The sequence below is a fragment of the Channa argus genome, chromosome 23 (assembly GCF_033026475.1).
Source record: "Channa argus isolate prfri chromosome 23, Channa argus male v1.0, whole genome shotgun sequence".
NCBI lineage: Eukaryota > Metazoa > Chordata > Actinopteri > Anabantiformes > Channidae > Channa > Channa argus.
The window spans coordinates 6,988,670-7,006,066 of record NC_090219.1 but is presented as its reverse complement, the minus strand read 5'-3'; the positions used below and the strand labels follow the sequence as shown (position 1 = coordinate 7,006,066).

The 17,397-nt window shown below is 38.1% G+C and overlaps 2 protein-coding genes across 5 annotated transcripts in view; one reads left to right on the top strand and one right to left on the bottom strand.

The window, feature by feature from the left end:
- Positions 1–5,938, top strand: part of cfap221 (cilia and flagella associated protein 221) — a 78,932-nt gene extending 72,994 nt beyond the window's left edge. Inside the window, exon 26 of the mRNA XM_067493539.1 lies at positions 1,993–5,938. The gene's annotated coding sequence lies outside the window, so the exon portion shown is untranslated. The remainder of the gene's footprint in view (positions 1–1,992) is intronic.
- LOC137108671 (gamma-aminobutyric acid receptor subunit gamma-3-like) overlaps positions 1–17,397 on the bottom strand; it is an 86,106-nt gene that overhangs the window by 20,636 nt on the left and 48,073 nt on the right. For 3 of the 4 annotated variants that reach the window (XM_067493541.1, XM_067493544.1, XM_067493543.1), the window contains 5 exons: positions 17,011–17,102; positions 16,440–16,571; positions 13,488–13,570; positions 7,626–7,763; positions 5,947–6,012 (listed from right to left, as the gene is read on the bottom strand). In XM_067493541.1, coding sequence (XP_067349642.1) covers positions 5,947–6,012; positions 7,626–7,763; positions 13,488–13,570; positions 16,440–16,571; positions 17,011–17,102 — 511 coding nt within the window. The remainder of the gene's footprint in view (positions 1–5,946; positions 6,013–7,625; positions 7,764–13,487; positions 13,571–16,439; positions 16,572–17,010; positions 17,103–17,397) is intronic. The other variant, XM_067493542.1, reaches the window with a different exon arrangement.

The window sequence follows — 17,397 nt, the reverse complement described above, 5'->3', positions numbered from 1 at the left end:
GTAACAAAACCTTTGCAAAACAGTCAGACGACCCCCACGGCACCACACAAAAAGGGGCCATTTCTGTTACATTTAAATATATCACAGTGATATCAGTGACTAAAGCTTTGTCAAAATCAGAAAACTTAAATCTTCCAACTGTTTCAGCCCTGCAAAGAGCTTGTATTGGTCATACAAGACAGACCATTCTTTCTTAGATAGTTTGGAATTGCATGAAGTAAGAAACTGGAATAAAAAGGAAGACAGAGAAAAAGTCAAGGATAGAAGGAGACAGAAAAGAGGAAATTGTTTAAAAAAGTAAGATCAATAAGATTAACAAAAGGACAGAGAGTGAGAGAAAAACCTAATGGAGCTTATAAAATAGAGGGAAAAGCTTTCTCTAACTTGGGCAGGTCTACAATGGCACTGTCATAGGGGAAGAAAAACGAGCAGAGTGACAGAATTCATTTAGCAGGTCTGAGTACACTTGGGTTGTTGTTGTTATCATCAGCATAGATCGACAGCAGAAAAGAGATATTAGAATACAACATTGGTGTACAAAAGGCATCATCGAAACATGTGCATCACATGATTGTTACTTTGAATACTACTGAAGACTCGCTTTGGTAACCTGTTGTCAAACACCCACATTTATGAAAAGGGTGTCTGAATAAGATGTGTAGAAAAAGACCTTCCATCTCAACTTTGTCATGATACAGAAATTAAATAACAATTATAGGCTCCGTTTTGGTGACGCTGGCCCTGAGGACCATTGTCCTCAAGCGGGTGCCACCAGCTGGACCAAAGAGGACGGAATTTATTTCTTACTCAATAAAATATGAAGTCTTTTTCAATTAAAAATGTTTTCCCACTGGCTTCTGAAGTCTCAAATGACACTTGATGCTGAGAGGAGGAGAGGTGTTCAATGAAATCTAGGGGAACATTCAAATAAATTCACTAAAAATGTTAGATTTTTCCTGTAAGACTGAAGAGTGATTATTCCGCTGTCCAGTTATTTAGGACTAAAGTATGATCTGAGCATGAGGGGAGTAGGGTTGTTGATATAGCAACCCTACTCCACAATAAATGACTAAATTAACAAGCACTACAGTCTTGCAAGTATGTCCATTTGCAGTACTAGGTGCAGTCTCAACTGAATCAATGCTTTAGATGTCATAGTGTAATTTAAAGCTTAGGTAGAGGTACATGTAGGTGTTGTCAGTGGTAGGCTCAGTAATCTAGGCTGAGGCTCAGTAATCACTGAGCATTGACACCTTAGACCTGAGCAAAGCACAACCAAATGACCCTGGTGTCAGGTCTGGACAAATAGGGGCCTATAGAAGAGAGCGGTTTGGCTGGATCATCAGCCCTTGCATTCAGCCCTAATTGCATGAAGACCTGCAACTCCACCACAGCAACTGGACCCAGCACCTGCCCATACGACACTAGTTCTCCCTCTCTGGCCGTTACCTCTTTGTCTTCCCATGGTTTGTCATTAACCCTAATCCACTCTCTGGGAAAACTCTTCAGAGGGACACATGCTCACTGTGGGATCATTAAGGTCCCTCAGTTTGTGACACGGTCTGACTGTCTCCTCTTTTCATATCATACTTACCATAGCTGCTAGAGGTCAACTCACTTTGACAGTTATGAAACAAATTACCAAAAGACACTACAAAACATATTTAGCCCAACAACATGGACTTCATATTAGATACAGACAGAAAAAGATAATCAGGACATCCAACTGAACATGACAGGCTGTCTGGAATGTGGAGAACTCAAAGACCCTGCTCCACAAATGAGAAAGACCAATAATGTTTCAATCAAACAGGGATATTAATGAGCTTGTATACTATTGTATACTGGATAAGAAATTCAGAAAAAAGCTTTGTTCCCCAAGTAGAGTTTCTCATTTACACCTCATGACAACATCATACAGGTCCAGAAGTGTAGTTGAAGCTGAACAAAGTTTAAAAGAATTACATATCAACTGTTATTTTTGATTTACAGGTAACACTCCAGGGCACCAGTGGACACCACAATGTCCAGATGCAGCTCTGGCTCCAACAAGTACTGACCTGCAGCTCCACAGAATAAGTAGAGTCACCAACAGGTTCAGCTAATGGTTAGTTGTAGGATAAAGGGGGTTTCAAAGACATTCAGCAGGTGAACAACATGTGCACAGAGCTGTTCTTTGTTAAAAAAAAAAAAGAAACGCATTAAAAAACATCTATTTCTTCAGGCTGAAGTTGAAAAGAGTCTTTAATCTGCTTATCCCTTCTAGCCACAACAAATCGATACTGACATCCTCTGTAAAACAGTGCAGGACACTACACAAAATTGTGTTTTCACAAATTCCTGCACTATTTCCTGGACACTTCATGGTTTGGCCTCTTTTAGTAAAATTTCCTAAACAATCACAGCTTCAAATTGACTAATTAGAAAGAATTGTGACTGTTACAGTAATTTTTTGGAGAAATGAGATAAAGCTGTATTGTGCTTGAATCAAAGAGTCACTTACACTCCCCTTTCAAAACTATTAGACCAGTGAGACAAAGTCCTTGGTTTTTGCTGTAGACATGTGTTTGAAAAAATGACTACAAGACAGGCGATCAGCATTTCAGCTTCTACTTCCAGGCATTTACATCTGATGCACAATTTAGAAAATATGTCCTTTTGTTTGAACCCACCCATTTTTCATGTGAGCAAAGGTGTTGGAACATGTGGTTTACAGGTATGTCCTATGACATTTATTATTCAAATAATAATTAGCCCCAAATGTTGGCACGCCATTTCAGATTTAAGTTTGGCCTGTTCAGCAATTACAGATGGAGAAGCATAAAACTACTGCGTGATTCATGCTCAAGTCCAGTCGGACTTTACACTGAATGTCAACCCCCCCGGGATGATATAAACTTAGACCTGCCCTGTTATAGAGTGTGGGATTATTATTATTATTATTATTATAAGTCCATCTGAAGTCAGACAACATTTAACTAACAAAGCGTTTCGAAATATTCTAAAGTTACTTTCCCCGCAGATTCTTTTAAATTCTGCTGCGTCTCCTCTCTCCTTCACTTCCGGTCTGTGCTGACTCTGCTGTGATAACCCCCCCAAACACACCATTCTGTCCATACACAGGTAAAACCTGTGCGCCAGGTGTTCAAAATAAGTCAGAGGTGGAGGAGAAATCAGACTGCTCCCTTTGGCATGTACCGCAGATTTCCAGTAACAACGTTTAAGTGCATGTAAAGCGCAGTCTGAAAGAACCACTGTTACGCAAACATCAGATCAGTTTTCAGGACAATGATCCACTTCTATCACAGCTGGACAAGTGCAGAACGGTGCACATTTCCTTTTCTTTATAATAGCGGAAACAGCATGTCAGACTTTAATTAAACTTCATGCTTTTTACAACGCCCATTCCAAAAAAGTTAGGGAGATGTGTAAAATGTAAATAAACACAGAATGCAATGATTTGCAAATCTCATCAACCCATTTATTCACAACAGAACATCATAACATATCAGATGTTGAAACTGAGAAATTTCATGGAAAATATTGAAAATATTTTATATATGTTGGCAGCAACACATCTCAAAAAAGTTGGAAGAGGGTGATGTTTACCACTGTGTTGCATTAAATTGTTCCACAATTTTTAGACAGTTTGCCACAGATTGGTGAACCTTAGCCCATCTTTACATTTGAGAGGCTCTGCCTCTCTCCAATGCTCCTTTTATACCAACTCATTTTACTGACCTAATTAGTTGTCAAATGCTCCTCAATTTATTTTTTAATTTGCAAGTTTTGTGGCCTTTTGATGCCCCTATTCCAACTTTTATGAATAAGCTATTATTTTCCATGAAATGGTAATATATCAGTTTTAACATCGGATATGTTAATGTATGTTTATCTGCAGAAAATAGATTTGCAAACCATTGGATTCTGTGTTTTTTTTTTTTTACTTTTTACACACCGTCCCAACTTTTTTGAATTGGGGTTGTAAAAGCAGAGATAAATAAAAATAAAACTGCTTCCTTTGTGATTTAACTGACAAAATTTTTTATGAATCATGATTTCTTTTTCTAAATCAAGACAGCCGGGGAGGGGAATGGGCTGTTAAGGGTTCAGTGTCTTGTCCAGAGACACTTCGACATATAGCCGGGACCGGGGATCGAACCACTAACCCTGTGGTTTGTGGACAACGATAACTGTGGAAATTGTTATTTTGGCACAAAACGGGTTTTGACTGTATAGTATAATAAGAAAAGACAAGGTTATTGAGACAATTTCCAACCATTAACTGAAAAGCTCAGTTAAAGGAAATTCACATATTATGTTGCAAAATAATAATAATAATAATAATAATGCTCGGATCAACTCATCATCAACTCAACATTCTTTGAGTAGGAGAAACTTTTTCCTGAGATTTGGTATCGATAAGAAAAACACCTACATATCCACATTCATGGTTTGTCAACATGAAAGAAGTTTACAAGACGCTGGGTATTCTTATTCGTAGCTTGTTTACTGAATCACGGAACAGTAATTTTTAGTCGGGCGAGGAACCACATGTTGAATGGCGATATAGCTCTCACAATTCAGTTATTTTCCCAGATCTTTCAGCCCTGTTTGCCACATTGCTACCATCACCTAGTGTCTATTATTTAAAAGCCCAATTTTAGTAAAATCCCACACTGATCTCCTGGCTACTGAGCCATTCCACTGGAACAGCATGAAGGAGCCTTGCTTGAGGCCACCGCAGTGTTGGTCATAAAAGAGGAGAAAATGCTGCTTTTTCCACTTTAACCACCTGGGATTATACTGACCTAAAGGTGAATGAAAATAGAGTGTGTAAAAACAGAATGTTAAAATACCGTTTGGCTGTACGCACTCCTCCTGTTCATAATGGCAAACATTATGAATAGGAGGAGTATTCTGATAAAATACAGTGTTTCCTCTCCAAACATAGGTTCTCATATTTACTTAATTACTACGAGGCTTTAGCAATCTGGGGTAACAATATCAAGTAGCTATCTTCCAAAGCTACAATACTTTTGGTGCAGATTTCCCCATCTTCCCTGTTTATGTGCCATAAAAGAAGTATTTCTCAGCAAAGAAATAGCAGTGGATGTTGTTCCCCGTTTCTTATGTTACAAATCACATTAGAAAGATATATTTTATTGGCCGGTCCAAATGTTAAGAAATGATACCAAGATGTCGGCAGTCGGAAGGCAGCCTGCTACAGCAGCTCTGTAGATTTTCTTTGTTGTGGTTAAATTTTAAACTTTTTTTTTTTTTTGGTTATTTTCTTAGCTAGTGCTGTTTCATTTTATTTTATTTTCATTTTTTGATCGTTTTAAGATGAATGGAGTTGTTACTGGGAGGACTTCTCCAGGCAAAACATCGGAGCCGGAGGGGTATTGTTTACTTTCGACCTTGCTCTCGTCTCCAAACATGTCAGGACAAGACACGACATTCTGGCAGAGTTACTATGAAGGACATGACCGGGGATGCGAGCTGGCAGATGGACAGAGACTTATAAACCGGCTCTACCTTCTGATACCATTGGGAACGTTTGCTCTAAGAACAACAAGATGGAAGATCTTAAAACGCTTGTCAGGAGCCAGAAAGGATACCGGGAGAGCAGCCTCATGTGTTTTACAGGGGCATGGCTGAAGGACTGTATTCTGGTGAGCAATACCAGCATTATTGGCTTTCTGACAATACGAGCAGCAGGGATGTCGAAGCAAGATAACAGATGGTGTAACCTTCGGCATGCTACAATCAAGGAGAGTATCTACATTGAGAACACACTCTTAGCAGTCAATTTAAGGGCATATTACGTGCCACAGGTGTTCTTTGTGGCTGTCACTATTATAGTGTACATCCTGCCCTCTGCACACACTGAAACTGCTATCGCGAGACTACAAACAAGGTATCCAGATTCATTCATCCTCCTACCTGGAGATTTCAAGCATGTCTCCCCCTCCAGCACACTGTCCACCTTCAAACAGTTTGTGGACTGCCCTACAAGAGGAGATAAGACCATGAATCTTCTGTATGCTAATTTGAGAGACACATACAAATCCACAGCAATGCCTCCCCATTGGTGGATCAGACCACAATCTTGTTCAGCATTTTTCCATCTACACTCCGGTTGTTAAAAGAATCCCGGCCACCACCACATTTCTAAAATGCTGGAACCGGGAAGCAAAACAGTCCCTGCAGGACTGCCTGGACCTCACAGACTGGAATGTTTTCTGTGAGTCATGTGGGTGCTCAGACACCATTTCTGATGACATCAACCCAGAAATTGATGTAATTGTACAGAGTAAAAGGATCTTTTGCTTTCCCAACAACAGACTAGGGTTTACTAGCAGTCTGAAAGGTCAGTTAAACCGAAAAAAAAAAAAAAAAAAAAAAGGCCTACAAGGTCGGAGCAAAAACACTGCATAAAGAACTGAAGGTGAAGTAATCTTCACAAGCAGGGGAAACAACCCTACAGACAGAAACTGGAATACCAGCTGCAGCAGGATTGTGCGAAGCAGGTCTGGTCAGTCACGAAAAAGATCGCGGGTCTGGACTGAAAAGGTGGGCCACTGCCCGATGGAGACCAGGGCCAGGCTGACTGCTTGAATGCCTTTTTCAACAGATTAAACAGCTCCTCCTCTTCCAGTCAGCTGCCTGTGGTGCTTAAGCCCCCTTCCAACAGATCAGTCTATTCTTTTCACCTCGCTCCCTTGACACTGACCCCACCAGCTCAGTCTCCTCATGGCACCCCTCCTGTGTTCAGAACCCTCTTACCTGTCCCAGAGTGTGTTTCTGGAAGGATTTAATAAGGTCTTTACTTTAAAAGTGAACTGAAGCGACTCAACTGTGTCACATACTGGGATGTCAACAAAATGAAGCTGTAAACGTAATTTCCATTGAGCCCCTTAATAATTTGATGCCGCTCCCTGTTATCTCTCTCCTAATCATGCAGAGTATTCCTGTGCTTTGAATATTCATGAACGGAGGTTCGGCTCTTGGAAAGCTGAATTGGGTCACGTTATGCAGATCTGCAGTATGTCTCTCCAAAGACAAAAGACCGTATGGCATGGGCTGGAGAAAATATATGCTACTCATAAACGAGGTTAAGAGGGGTTAATCTTCTCGCCCAGTCTCCCTTATTCCTGGTGCTTCCATTATATTTATTTTTAAGTATATTTTTATTTAAGTTATTGTTTAAGTTTTTATTGTCCGTTTTTAACTGCAAGGGGCACGTGAAACGCTGATAAGGAGCCATTCCGTCGCATGTTACCTGTTGGAGTAACAACATTTCTACAGCTGCCACAGCTTCCTAAAGGATAAACCTAATTTAACAGAACTCGACGCCTAAGGACTGCGCTGAAAGCACGAGAAGCGAGAAAAAGGACTGAATCATTTTTTAATCTTTTAATCTTGGTGATTAATGTCTGTGGAACAATTTATTTGACATTACATCTGAGGGGAATACTTATGAGCTCTGAACTTGTAGTTGTAACATTACATTTATGGGCATGGTGCCAGTGTTAACCTGTGTTTTTTTGGGCATGTTTTTTTTTTATTTTTTTGGTGACTCAGTTGGCAGTTTTCTTGACCTGTTCTCCAGGTTCCCTCACCTGCTGTTGTTGCAAGCACATCCGTGGTGTTTCTGAGCCCCATGAAATCAAACTGGTAAAGCCTCCAGTATTTCTGGTCTGAAGTCTCCACTGACTTTCGCCTCCACTTGTACACAATCTCGTCTTGGGGGTAGCCATCTAAAAACCGCAAAAACGAAAGGTTGGGTTTGTGAAAGAAAAGCAAGGATAAAAGTGGAAAGCAAGAAATGCAGGACAGATTAATGCTCTATGCATGATTTATACATTATTATACTGTACATTAAGTTTTTAAAAGCAGTTCAGCTCAACTCAGCAATTACTGTTAAGTGTTAACTTTAAGATTTAAATGTACATTAATGTTTTTAAACGTCCCTCTGACTTTCCTATAGTAAAAGTAAAATATGGTAATTAGACTTTTGTTTTTGAATGTTTAATGCTGGTTTGCATGTTTGAGTTGAGGAAAACAGTTCAAAATGATCTCTGCTTCCTCTCTGTGTTCAGCGGAAAATCCACATGGCATCACCTGGAGGAGTGTCATCATTAGGAGTACAGATGATGTCATTTGTAGGAGCTCTGGAAAAGCAGGTTGACAAGTACAAAATCTATAGTATGAAGAACAAAATGACATAATCTTAACTAAAGGTTCCACCAAGTGATGTTATTTGGAGGAATTTTTCAGCTAGAAGTAGAGAAATATTTTAATGTAGGGAAGTTGGACATTTAATGGCATTCGTATACACGTACTACTTAAACTATAACCAAAATAAGCAAGTTCAATATCAGTGAAGGTGTCCTTTAAACTACTACTACTTCATATAATAAACATTAGTGCAAGATGTTTCCTTTACTATAGACAAGTGTAGCAATGGTGAATTTAAACAGTTATTTTGCAATATTAAACTTTTATGCGACCCCATTATGATACTAAGATTGCATTCCACTTAAATAGAAACTTGCCAGCTAGGCTATGTGCGCCTTTAGAGTAACATCTGGAAGGAGACATCTTGCTTTTGAGTTTGTATTTAAATGAGAGAGAGAGAAAACTAGAATGATAGGTTAACTCTCTAACTGGAAGGTAGCTGGTACAGCCTGCAAATTATTTGCACTGATTCCTGCATTTCTTTTCATGTTTTTTCAGAAAAAGCTGAGTTGGTTTCAGATTCCACACTACAACGATGAGATAAATTGCCTGTCTGAACATAGAGTTTCTTTGGTCAAGAATTTGGCAGAGTGAGGGAAGAGAACACCGCCGACAGTAAGCACATTTTTTCTCCACCTAGTGCAGAGGATACAGGAATTTTATTTATTTATTTTTTTTACACATCCGCATCGGTTTAAACTAAGCATTCTGGATAATTTCCCTTCACACTGAAACTTAAAAGTTTAAGACAAGTCAGTTTTTCGATTAGCAACAAAGTTCTCAGAGGGAAAACTTCTGATTGTCAAATCGTGGACCCCTATTGAGGGGTTTCAAATAATGTAGTGACCCTGCGGCAGTCGTGATGGAGGTCCTCAGTTCTTCTGGGAAGGAGTGAATGGAATCTGCTGATTACATCTTTAAATGTATGACTTTACTTTTGAACGGCACTGAGATGGTGTTTGTTCTGCATGTTTTAGTAAAGCCAATTGGACAGAGCCATTTTGTGTTTAAATAATAGGTAGTAAGGCTGCAAAATTTGGTCAAATATTGCAAATATTTGAGGACAACATTGCAATTGCTATCTAAAAAGTACTACTTGCTTGAATATCAAAGAAAATGCAATTTTGATCATTTTGAACTCTTTTTTTTCAACTCAAACATGCAAACCAGCGTTAAATGTTCAAAAACGAAAGGCTCATTACCGTATTTGACCATTTACCCTTTCAAATATCAAAACCTTTTACATGTAGATTGTTGTACAGACTAAAGGTTCATTAACAGAATGAATCTAAACACGCTACTAAACTGTGTTTTGAGAAGAATTAAGAAAACAACAAAAAACATAATCGAGTTACATTTAACTCAACATTACCAAATAAAACTTCCTAGTGGAAGCGGAGCAGTAGTGTCATAATCTGAACGCAAAATCTCAACTCATAATGTAAGTGCAAACTATGGTCTGCCGGACCGTGTAGACATTACGTTTACCAGTAGCAAGTTGTCTACTTCCATGGCTTTAAACCTCATGATGTGTTAGACTTTAACAAAGTGCAGGTACAGGCCCACACAGCTGCTGTAAAATGTAGTTCTTTGTTACTATACAGCATGAACAAAGTCAAATTATTGAAATTAACTTGGAGTTTGTAAGATTACAGGTTTTAAAAATTATTTCATAATTGAGACCTCCATTTCATCCTGTAGTCAGCTGCTTGACAAAAAGTAAAGAAAAATGTCTCAAATGTCACACGTCTTGCAGTTTCTTTCGCTCAGCCAATTACCTACCGATCCCTTGATTCTTGCCAGCACTTTGTGATGCTCACAGCTTCCAATTGCTTGTATAAAATGGTACGTTTAATAAAAATGTAAATGTACTGCAAATACGGCCACTGCAAGAGTGTTCCTTTAATACCGATTGCGGCTGTGTTGCTGATTTGAACAATGCACAAGTACAAAGTGCTTGCAATCACGGTTAGGAATAAGTCTTCTTTTAGAAATATTCAGAATAAATAAAGATTAGCGAGGCCGCTGAGTCGTTCATCATGTCTGGGATGTTCTCTCTCAACAAATTACATTGATTTTACCCGTAATGGGTGGACGTGTAATTTGCTGCAAGATGAGGTCCTTAAATGTTCTACTCCATCGTAATATTTTCACAACCTTGAGTAGTAAGAGGTAGACATCTGTAGATGCCACAGGGTACAGGAACGAATTATGTGTTTGGAGATTGGTGAACAGTGAGGGCCAATTTCAGATGTGATCTTCGTGGACAATAATAATGAAAGAGCCAAGTCTGGTCTGCTTCCCTGCTACACTGCAGCGGCTCTCCATCTCACAAACCATCTGCCGCTAAATGTGTAGGCAGGCAACGTGTTTATGCAAAACAGATGGAAACGACCTGTGTGAAACATTTGCCGCTCAATCATTTAGTGTGCTTTCCTTCAGCTTCTATTGACATTGTGCGTTATGTTATAATATGAAGATTGATGGAAACTTTGGAGCTTCGAAAGGATGAATAGCATATTCGAAAGTCTGGGGTGCAGCTTTCCATTTTCCTGAACAGCTGACTAAAATATGTTCACTTTGAAAATTGCAACTTCTATTCTTTGTCATAAATAACAGTAGGCCTCAGAAATTTGAATTATCTGCAATTATGGTAATTAAAACTGAAATTGTGTGAACAAATCAAGCTCATCTCTTCAGTAAAAACGTGGGACTGTTCATAACTTGAAATAAAAGCATCCATTACAAAAGGAGAGTGTGCTGTTAACTTGTGGTCTTTAGTTGGGGAAACTAATTTTAACAGCTTTCACTAAATCCTGTTATAACACCATTAAACAAACTTGGTTTAAGTTTAAATGGCTTATTTTGTTAACTTAAAAATTTGAGTTGACCAAATACAGTGATTGCTAACTAATCAAATTATAGTTACAAATTACAACATTTTTCACATATTTTTTAGATGGCCATATGCTCCAACATTAAAAATGTTAAGAAGTGCAAAGCCTCCAGCGACACTTGTTTAACAGTGCACACAACAGTGCAAAATAAAGAATTGATTTCTGGTTGATTATTTTTGTAACATTCTTATTTACTGTAATTTGATAACTATGATAACGTCCAGAGCTTGGTGGCGCATAACCAGTGAAGTAAACTTGTTTTGGAGCGGAAATATAGAGAGCTGGCCGAACAGAGAGGACTGATTCACTCCCTTTTAGCTATGCCTGCATAAGTTGCACGCTGCGTGTTTAACTTGTTCAGAAACGGTTGGCTAGCATTTAACCGAGGTAATCCCTCTGACCTGATGAGAAGCAAAAACATGGACAGCTGAAGGTCTTCCTTTCTGATCAAAACAATGGGGAACATTGGGCACATCACAGAGTAATGACTGCATAGATTATGGTAATGCTGGCACTAGAGCAAAAGATGTTCAAACGGAAAAATGCTTTTCACAATTATTTATACTTAAAGGAATTGCTTTTGCAAATTATTTTTAAAAGCGTTATGTCACACAGACCTGAATCAACAGAGTAAATAACAAAAAATGCCAGGTCGAGTACACGTAAAGCCTAAACTCAAAAAATTAAGTTAAAGCACCTAATTCAAAATTTGAATGAAATTTGTCGCCTTGAAATTTTGAGTTTTTAAGTAGTGCTGCCAAGTGATAAATATAAATTATTACATGCTCTGATTAATTTAGCAAAAAGGGATGAATGCAATTAATTTAAAGTATTAAAAACATAATTAAGCTGAAATGATTTTTGGCAGATAAGTGCATATAACTGAATATTGGACAAGCTTTAAAGTTTTATTTCAGAATCAGAACTTTTTTCCTCACTTTCCATATGCAATAATGGCTATAACAATCAGCATAAACGTTATTTTGACAGCCCTAGTTGGGTGCATATGTCGACATCTGGGGCATTGTCTTTAAAAAAAACAAACTCAAATGTACTGTACAAAATAAAACATTCTTAAAATGATTTAGAATAGATAATATGAACCTATTTGCTTTAATTCAGTAATATGGAGCTTTTGTACATTTATACAAAAGAAGGTCCTTACTGGTAAATGAACAATACCACTTTTACTGAGAGGCCAAATCGAAAATAAACACAGTGAAATGTACCCTACTTATGTTTAGGGGCACTGACGGCTTTAGAAACGAGGCTTTAATTAAGTGATGCTGAACAGCTAGCTTCTCATTCACTGCAGCCAGAGACAGAAAAGATGTCCATCAACATGGTCGTTGACTAAGACTGGGGGGGGAAAAAAAAGGGTCACTACTGCGAGTTCTTTCTCTAAGAGCATACGTATAATTGGAGCCCGTTTATAGCCCGTGTCTATGCGATACTGTAACGATCACTCTCCTCAAGCTGTGATTAGTGGATGATTATCCGAACTCAAGTCTTGGAGGGGGTCTAATAAAGGCCATTGACAAATCCTGCCATCTGTAGTCGCATCAGGTCATGATTATAACCAAAATTAAACTGTTATGTCGCAGCAGCAGATGTCTGGCCGAATGGAATGACCTGGCCAAAAGTGATATGATTTTGGTGCTTTTTAGATGGTGGGTAAGTTAATAAGGTGTCAGTTAATGCCACAATAAAAGCTTGGATGACTCTAAATTTATTAAAACTATTTGTAATGTGGTGTGCCATTTTTGTTCAATTCTGTTTGGAAACTAATGATCCTCAGAAGTAACATTTTGGGAAATTGATCACTTTATTCAATTTTTGCTTTGAATTAAAATGATAATTTTAAAAAATGAAATGAGTGAAGCTATCTTTTATTCGATTTTTTTTCTTTTCTTTTGATCTTCTTGTAATGCATTGATATTCATCATTTGTAAGTGAACCTTTGTCTCCGTTTTGCCTTTGACACAATAAAATATCTTCCAAACACTTTAAGCCTGGAAGAATCTCAATACAAACTTGATAATCAGTGACATTTTCACAGTTGACATAGAAAGAGCCTTACTGTGTTCATATGTACTTGCTAAAAGGTGTAACCACCAATATAGTTCTTGTGTGGGCTGTTAAAATATCTGTGTACCATAATAATTCAAAGAGTTTGTACACTTGACTGCTGTGATTTCTTGTAACTGCCTTTACATGTACTACAGTCAATATTTGTCTCTGCTATTTAGATTTCTATTTTGTCTTTGGCTCTACCATTGGTTTAGAAGGCATTACATTTATTTATATGCATATTTGTGTGTGTGTGTGTGATTTGACAACACTCACAGCTGGAGAAGACTAGAGGACAGGAGTGTTCATCCATTGGGAAATTGTGGAGTTGCAGCTGGCATTCTGCGTTGATGGTCATCCTAGAGAGGCAGAGAAAATGCACAAGTTTTGAAAAGCTCGAGACATTCGAGGTTGCAAAACACCTTGGATTTTTCATTTGATATTGTGTTAATGAACGGTTTTCATCATTGTTTATATCACGCAGTGGACTTTTTGCACAACGGCATGTAACGCATTGACTTTAAACCAGATGGTGCGAGATCATGCTTGGCTGCCTTGTTGATGTGGGAAATCGCTCAAAATGGCAGAGCTGTTTAATTATTGGTGCTAGACGTTTTTTTCGTGACGAGAGCATCAACTTATAGGTCAGAGCACAAAGCCACATAAGCTTCTGAAAACAGTGGTACTTAGATGTGATCATTGAGATAGTCAATGCTTCAGAAGTTTCAGAGAAGTAAGTTATTTTACATTCAAAATATAAACCTATACTTGACCCTGGTTTATAGTCTCTGCACGTTTCTGCAATATATTATCCTAAAACTAATTTTCTACTGGATGTGATAATGGCTGTAAAAACGAGACCGTCATAAAAAGGGGTTGTTGTGTTTTTGTATAATTTCTCATTAATTGACTTTGTGCGCAAAAATGGAGCCTCAATCAATGCAGAAAGAGCTGCTTCACTTGTCTTGTTTGTACCGCAAATGATATACAGTTGTAATTTGCATATGCAGTACACACTTGCTTTCATCCTATTCAATAGCCAGGATGTCCAAATTTAGGGTGAGTAAGTGGCTGAGGTGAAGAGCACAAACTGCAACAAACTCGGCAGACTAACAAGAGAGATAGAGGTATCAGTTTAGGGAAATACGCCCCCAAATGTATGCCTCTTTAAAACTTAATGTCCTTCTAATGAACGATAATCTTCAGATTCATCAAATGTAGCCCACACAAATTAGCAGACAAGAATTTAGCTGTTAAAACCTAAAAATTTTAGGGGGAAGTAAGGAAGAGTACTTTCTTGAGGATTTTTTCCCTATGTGACTTTAGAAATTGCATTTTTCTTTTATGAGGCGTAGTGGTCTTCTAAATTGGATGCTGATCAGTTGTAACAAAAAATTAATAAAAAAAAAACTGCAGGCAAAATTGACGTGGTCTAATACTACAGATGCAAATTCAACACCTGTTATATAGTTTAAAGTGTTATATTTTAAAGTATAGCTATTGTATACCATTTAATTTCTGATTAGATTTGTCATAATATGTTTATTGCTTGATTCAAGTGCAATGTGTACAACATTTTAACAATAAGAGAGAAGCTTAATAAATCTGCATTTTATCCACTTTAAAAAGTGAAAACCTATCATCACCTTAAAAAAAAGTTGTAAACATCTGCCTGCTGCTGCTAACAAAGTCAAAGCTGAGTTTCCAGGTCTGAAAACCAAAATAGTGCGCTGAACTGACTTGGTTTGATTCCCTAAGCGGTTGTCTTTAAACTGACGTCTTTCATTCAATACACATAATCATTAGGTTGGTTGTTATTGTGAAGACATTGATCGGTGCAGCTTCAAGTGTGGTTTTCTGAGCAGATCATTTGTGTTCTGAACCACTGGAAGCCTGGTGCTATAAAGTAATTCTAAAGCTTAATTCAGAAGCTCATAATTAGTGTTATATTCCCTAACACCCCTCAAATTATTCATATAATTTTAAGGTAAGTTTTTGGTAATTTTGGTAACAATTAAAGCCATTTCAAGTAAATCCTCTCTCTTTTTTCCATGCATTTATAAATTGAAACTAGCTTTTTGGAGCCACCGATTTCTGCATATTACTGCTATATAACTACTGTATTGCTGCATAAACTTGTTCAGGGGAACCTTTGGCATGTAAGTACTTTTTAATCTCACTTTTTCCATGATTCCAGGATATCTGAACTATCCTGTTGCAGCCTGAGCTGTTTACCTGTCCCTCTGGTTGCTTTCGGCCAAAGTGTAGTTTGAAATTCCAGAATCGCAGGGTTAAAATGGATCCACAAGACAGAAAAAGCTCATGACAGAGTTTGACTGTTCATAAATCCAGATGTCAAACAAAAAAATAAAAAATAAAGGTTATGGTGACATACGGCCATGCACACGTCATTTCTCTACCTCTGATGCACTGTCAGAAGGAAAAGTTTTTATACTTCTATGCTACAGGTAAAGTAAGCTGTTTTTTATTTTTTGCAAAAGCAAAGCTATTACAATTTCAATAAAGTAAAAACTGTATAAAATTGATTGTTTTAATATACCAATATATGCTGAGCCATAACTTTAATAGAGTTTAGGTTTCAAATAGGTAACTGGTATTTCAGTCAACCTAGGTTAAGGTCATTGTTATAGGAATTAAATTTTTGAGAAAAACACAAAAGCAACATTGGTCTCTTCTCTGAATGTAAATGAAGGCTCCATTTAAACTGATTTGCTTCTTGCGTCTTGCACAGACTGAACAGCTGCTAGATAACAAAGATAAGTGTAAATGCATGTGATTGAGATGCATTCAAACCAAATGATGAAAAGCTGGAAATGTACTTGTCTCTCCAAGATCCACATTTAATCTTTATTACTGCTGAAGTGCAGCTTTGTTAGCTAGCAGTGCACGAAAGTCTGTGCCCTCAAACAATAGTAGCACAAGTTGCACTGAAATTAGACTGGCAGGGAGACAAACTGGCATCTGAGTGAAATTCATCCAGCGCTTCGTACATCTACCCACCCACCAGGGGCCCTGTCCATGTTCTTATCATATATAATGAATGTTTGTATTAGGGAATACAGGTGTAGTCACCAGTTGGCACCGACTGTCAAAAACTGGCAGTTTCAATTTCCTACTTTAAAAGACTGTTTAGTTTTAGATTCTGCTGCCTGTCGGGGATTCTGTCGTACTGTACAGCTTGCTTTCATGTGTTCTGCAGGTTTTTACCTCAGGGTGTAGAGTATTTTTCCATTGTTCCAGATCCGGAGCAGCTGATTGGGTGTTGTGATCCAGTGAGAGTCGGCGGTCTTGGAATTCCTAAAGATGGTGTCAGGCAGCCAGATCAAGCCAACCATATTGCTGGTTGAATAAGAGACAGACAAAGAGAGAGGGAGGTGCAGAAGGTGAGAGATTACTGCTGTTGAATTACTTCAGATTTCTCTGAAATGCATGAAACGGCTCCACTTCCAAATAAGGGGATAATAAAATACCCAGGCGACACGGGGAAAACAAGGCACATCAATCAATTTGTTCCATTAATTATAGGCCTCTTCCTGAGAGACAGAAGAATATTGTTCTCAAATGAGAGAGGTACAGAATGAAAATACTGAAATACGGTCGCTTTAGTGAAAAGAAGCTACTTACACCATCTTGGAGTTACACATCATTTAAAACACATAATGACATAATCTTCTAGTTAACTATCAATTGATGATTATCTAATAAATTTGGTCATGTGCCACAGTGCTGATATCTTCAATTTCAGATTCCATAATATATCAGTAGGTTTGCAGCATACCTGTTGAGGGTGAGAATCTTCATGCTGCTGCTGTTATACCGCAGACGGGTGTCCACCCATGTCTGGGCGAAGATTATATCGATCTGGTACTCCTGGGGAGAGAAAAGCAGAGTCGATACACTGATATGGCAACCTCTTTTAGACTAGTTTAGAGATAGAAAAGAGATGTGCTGGATGAAGTCTGTGTGCTAAGCAGTGTTACTATAGTCCTTCTTTGGGAGCTGGGAATGTGTTTGTTTGAACATAAATGTGTCCACATCAAAGAAAAGACTAAAGCAGTGCAGTGCCCACTGAAAAAACACTAAAATACACTTGGTGCAATTTAATTTCCATATCAAAAGCACAATCTCACAAATAGTTTACTTCAGCACATTTTTTCATCTCAGC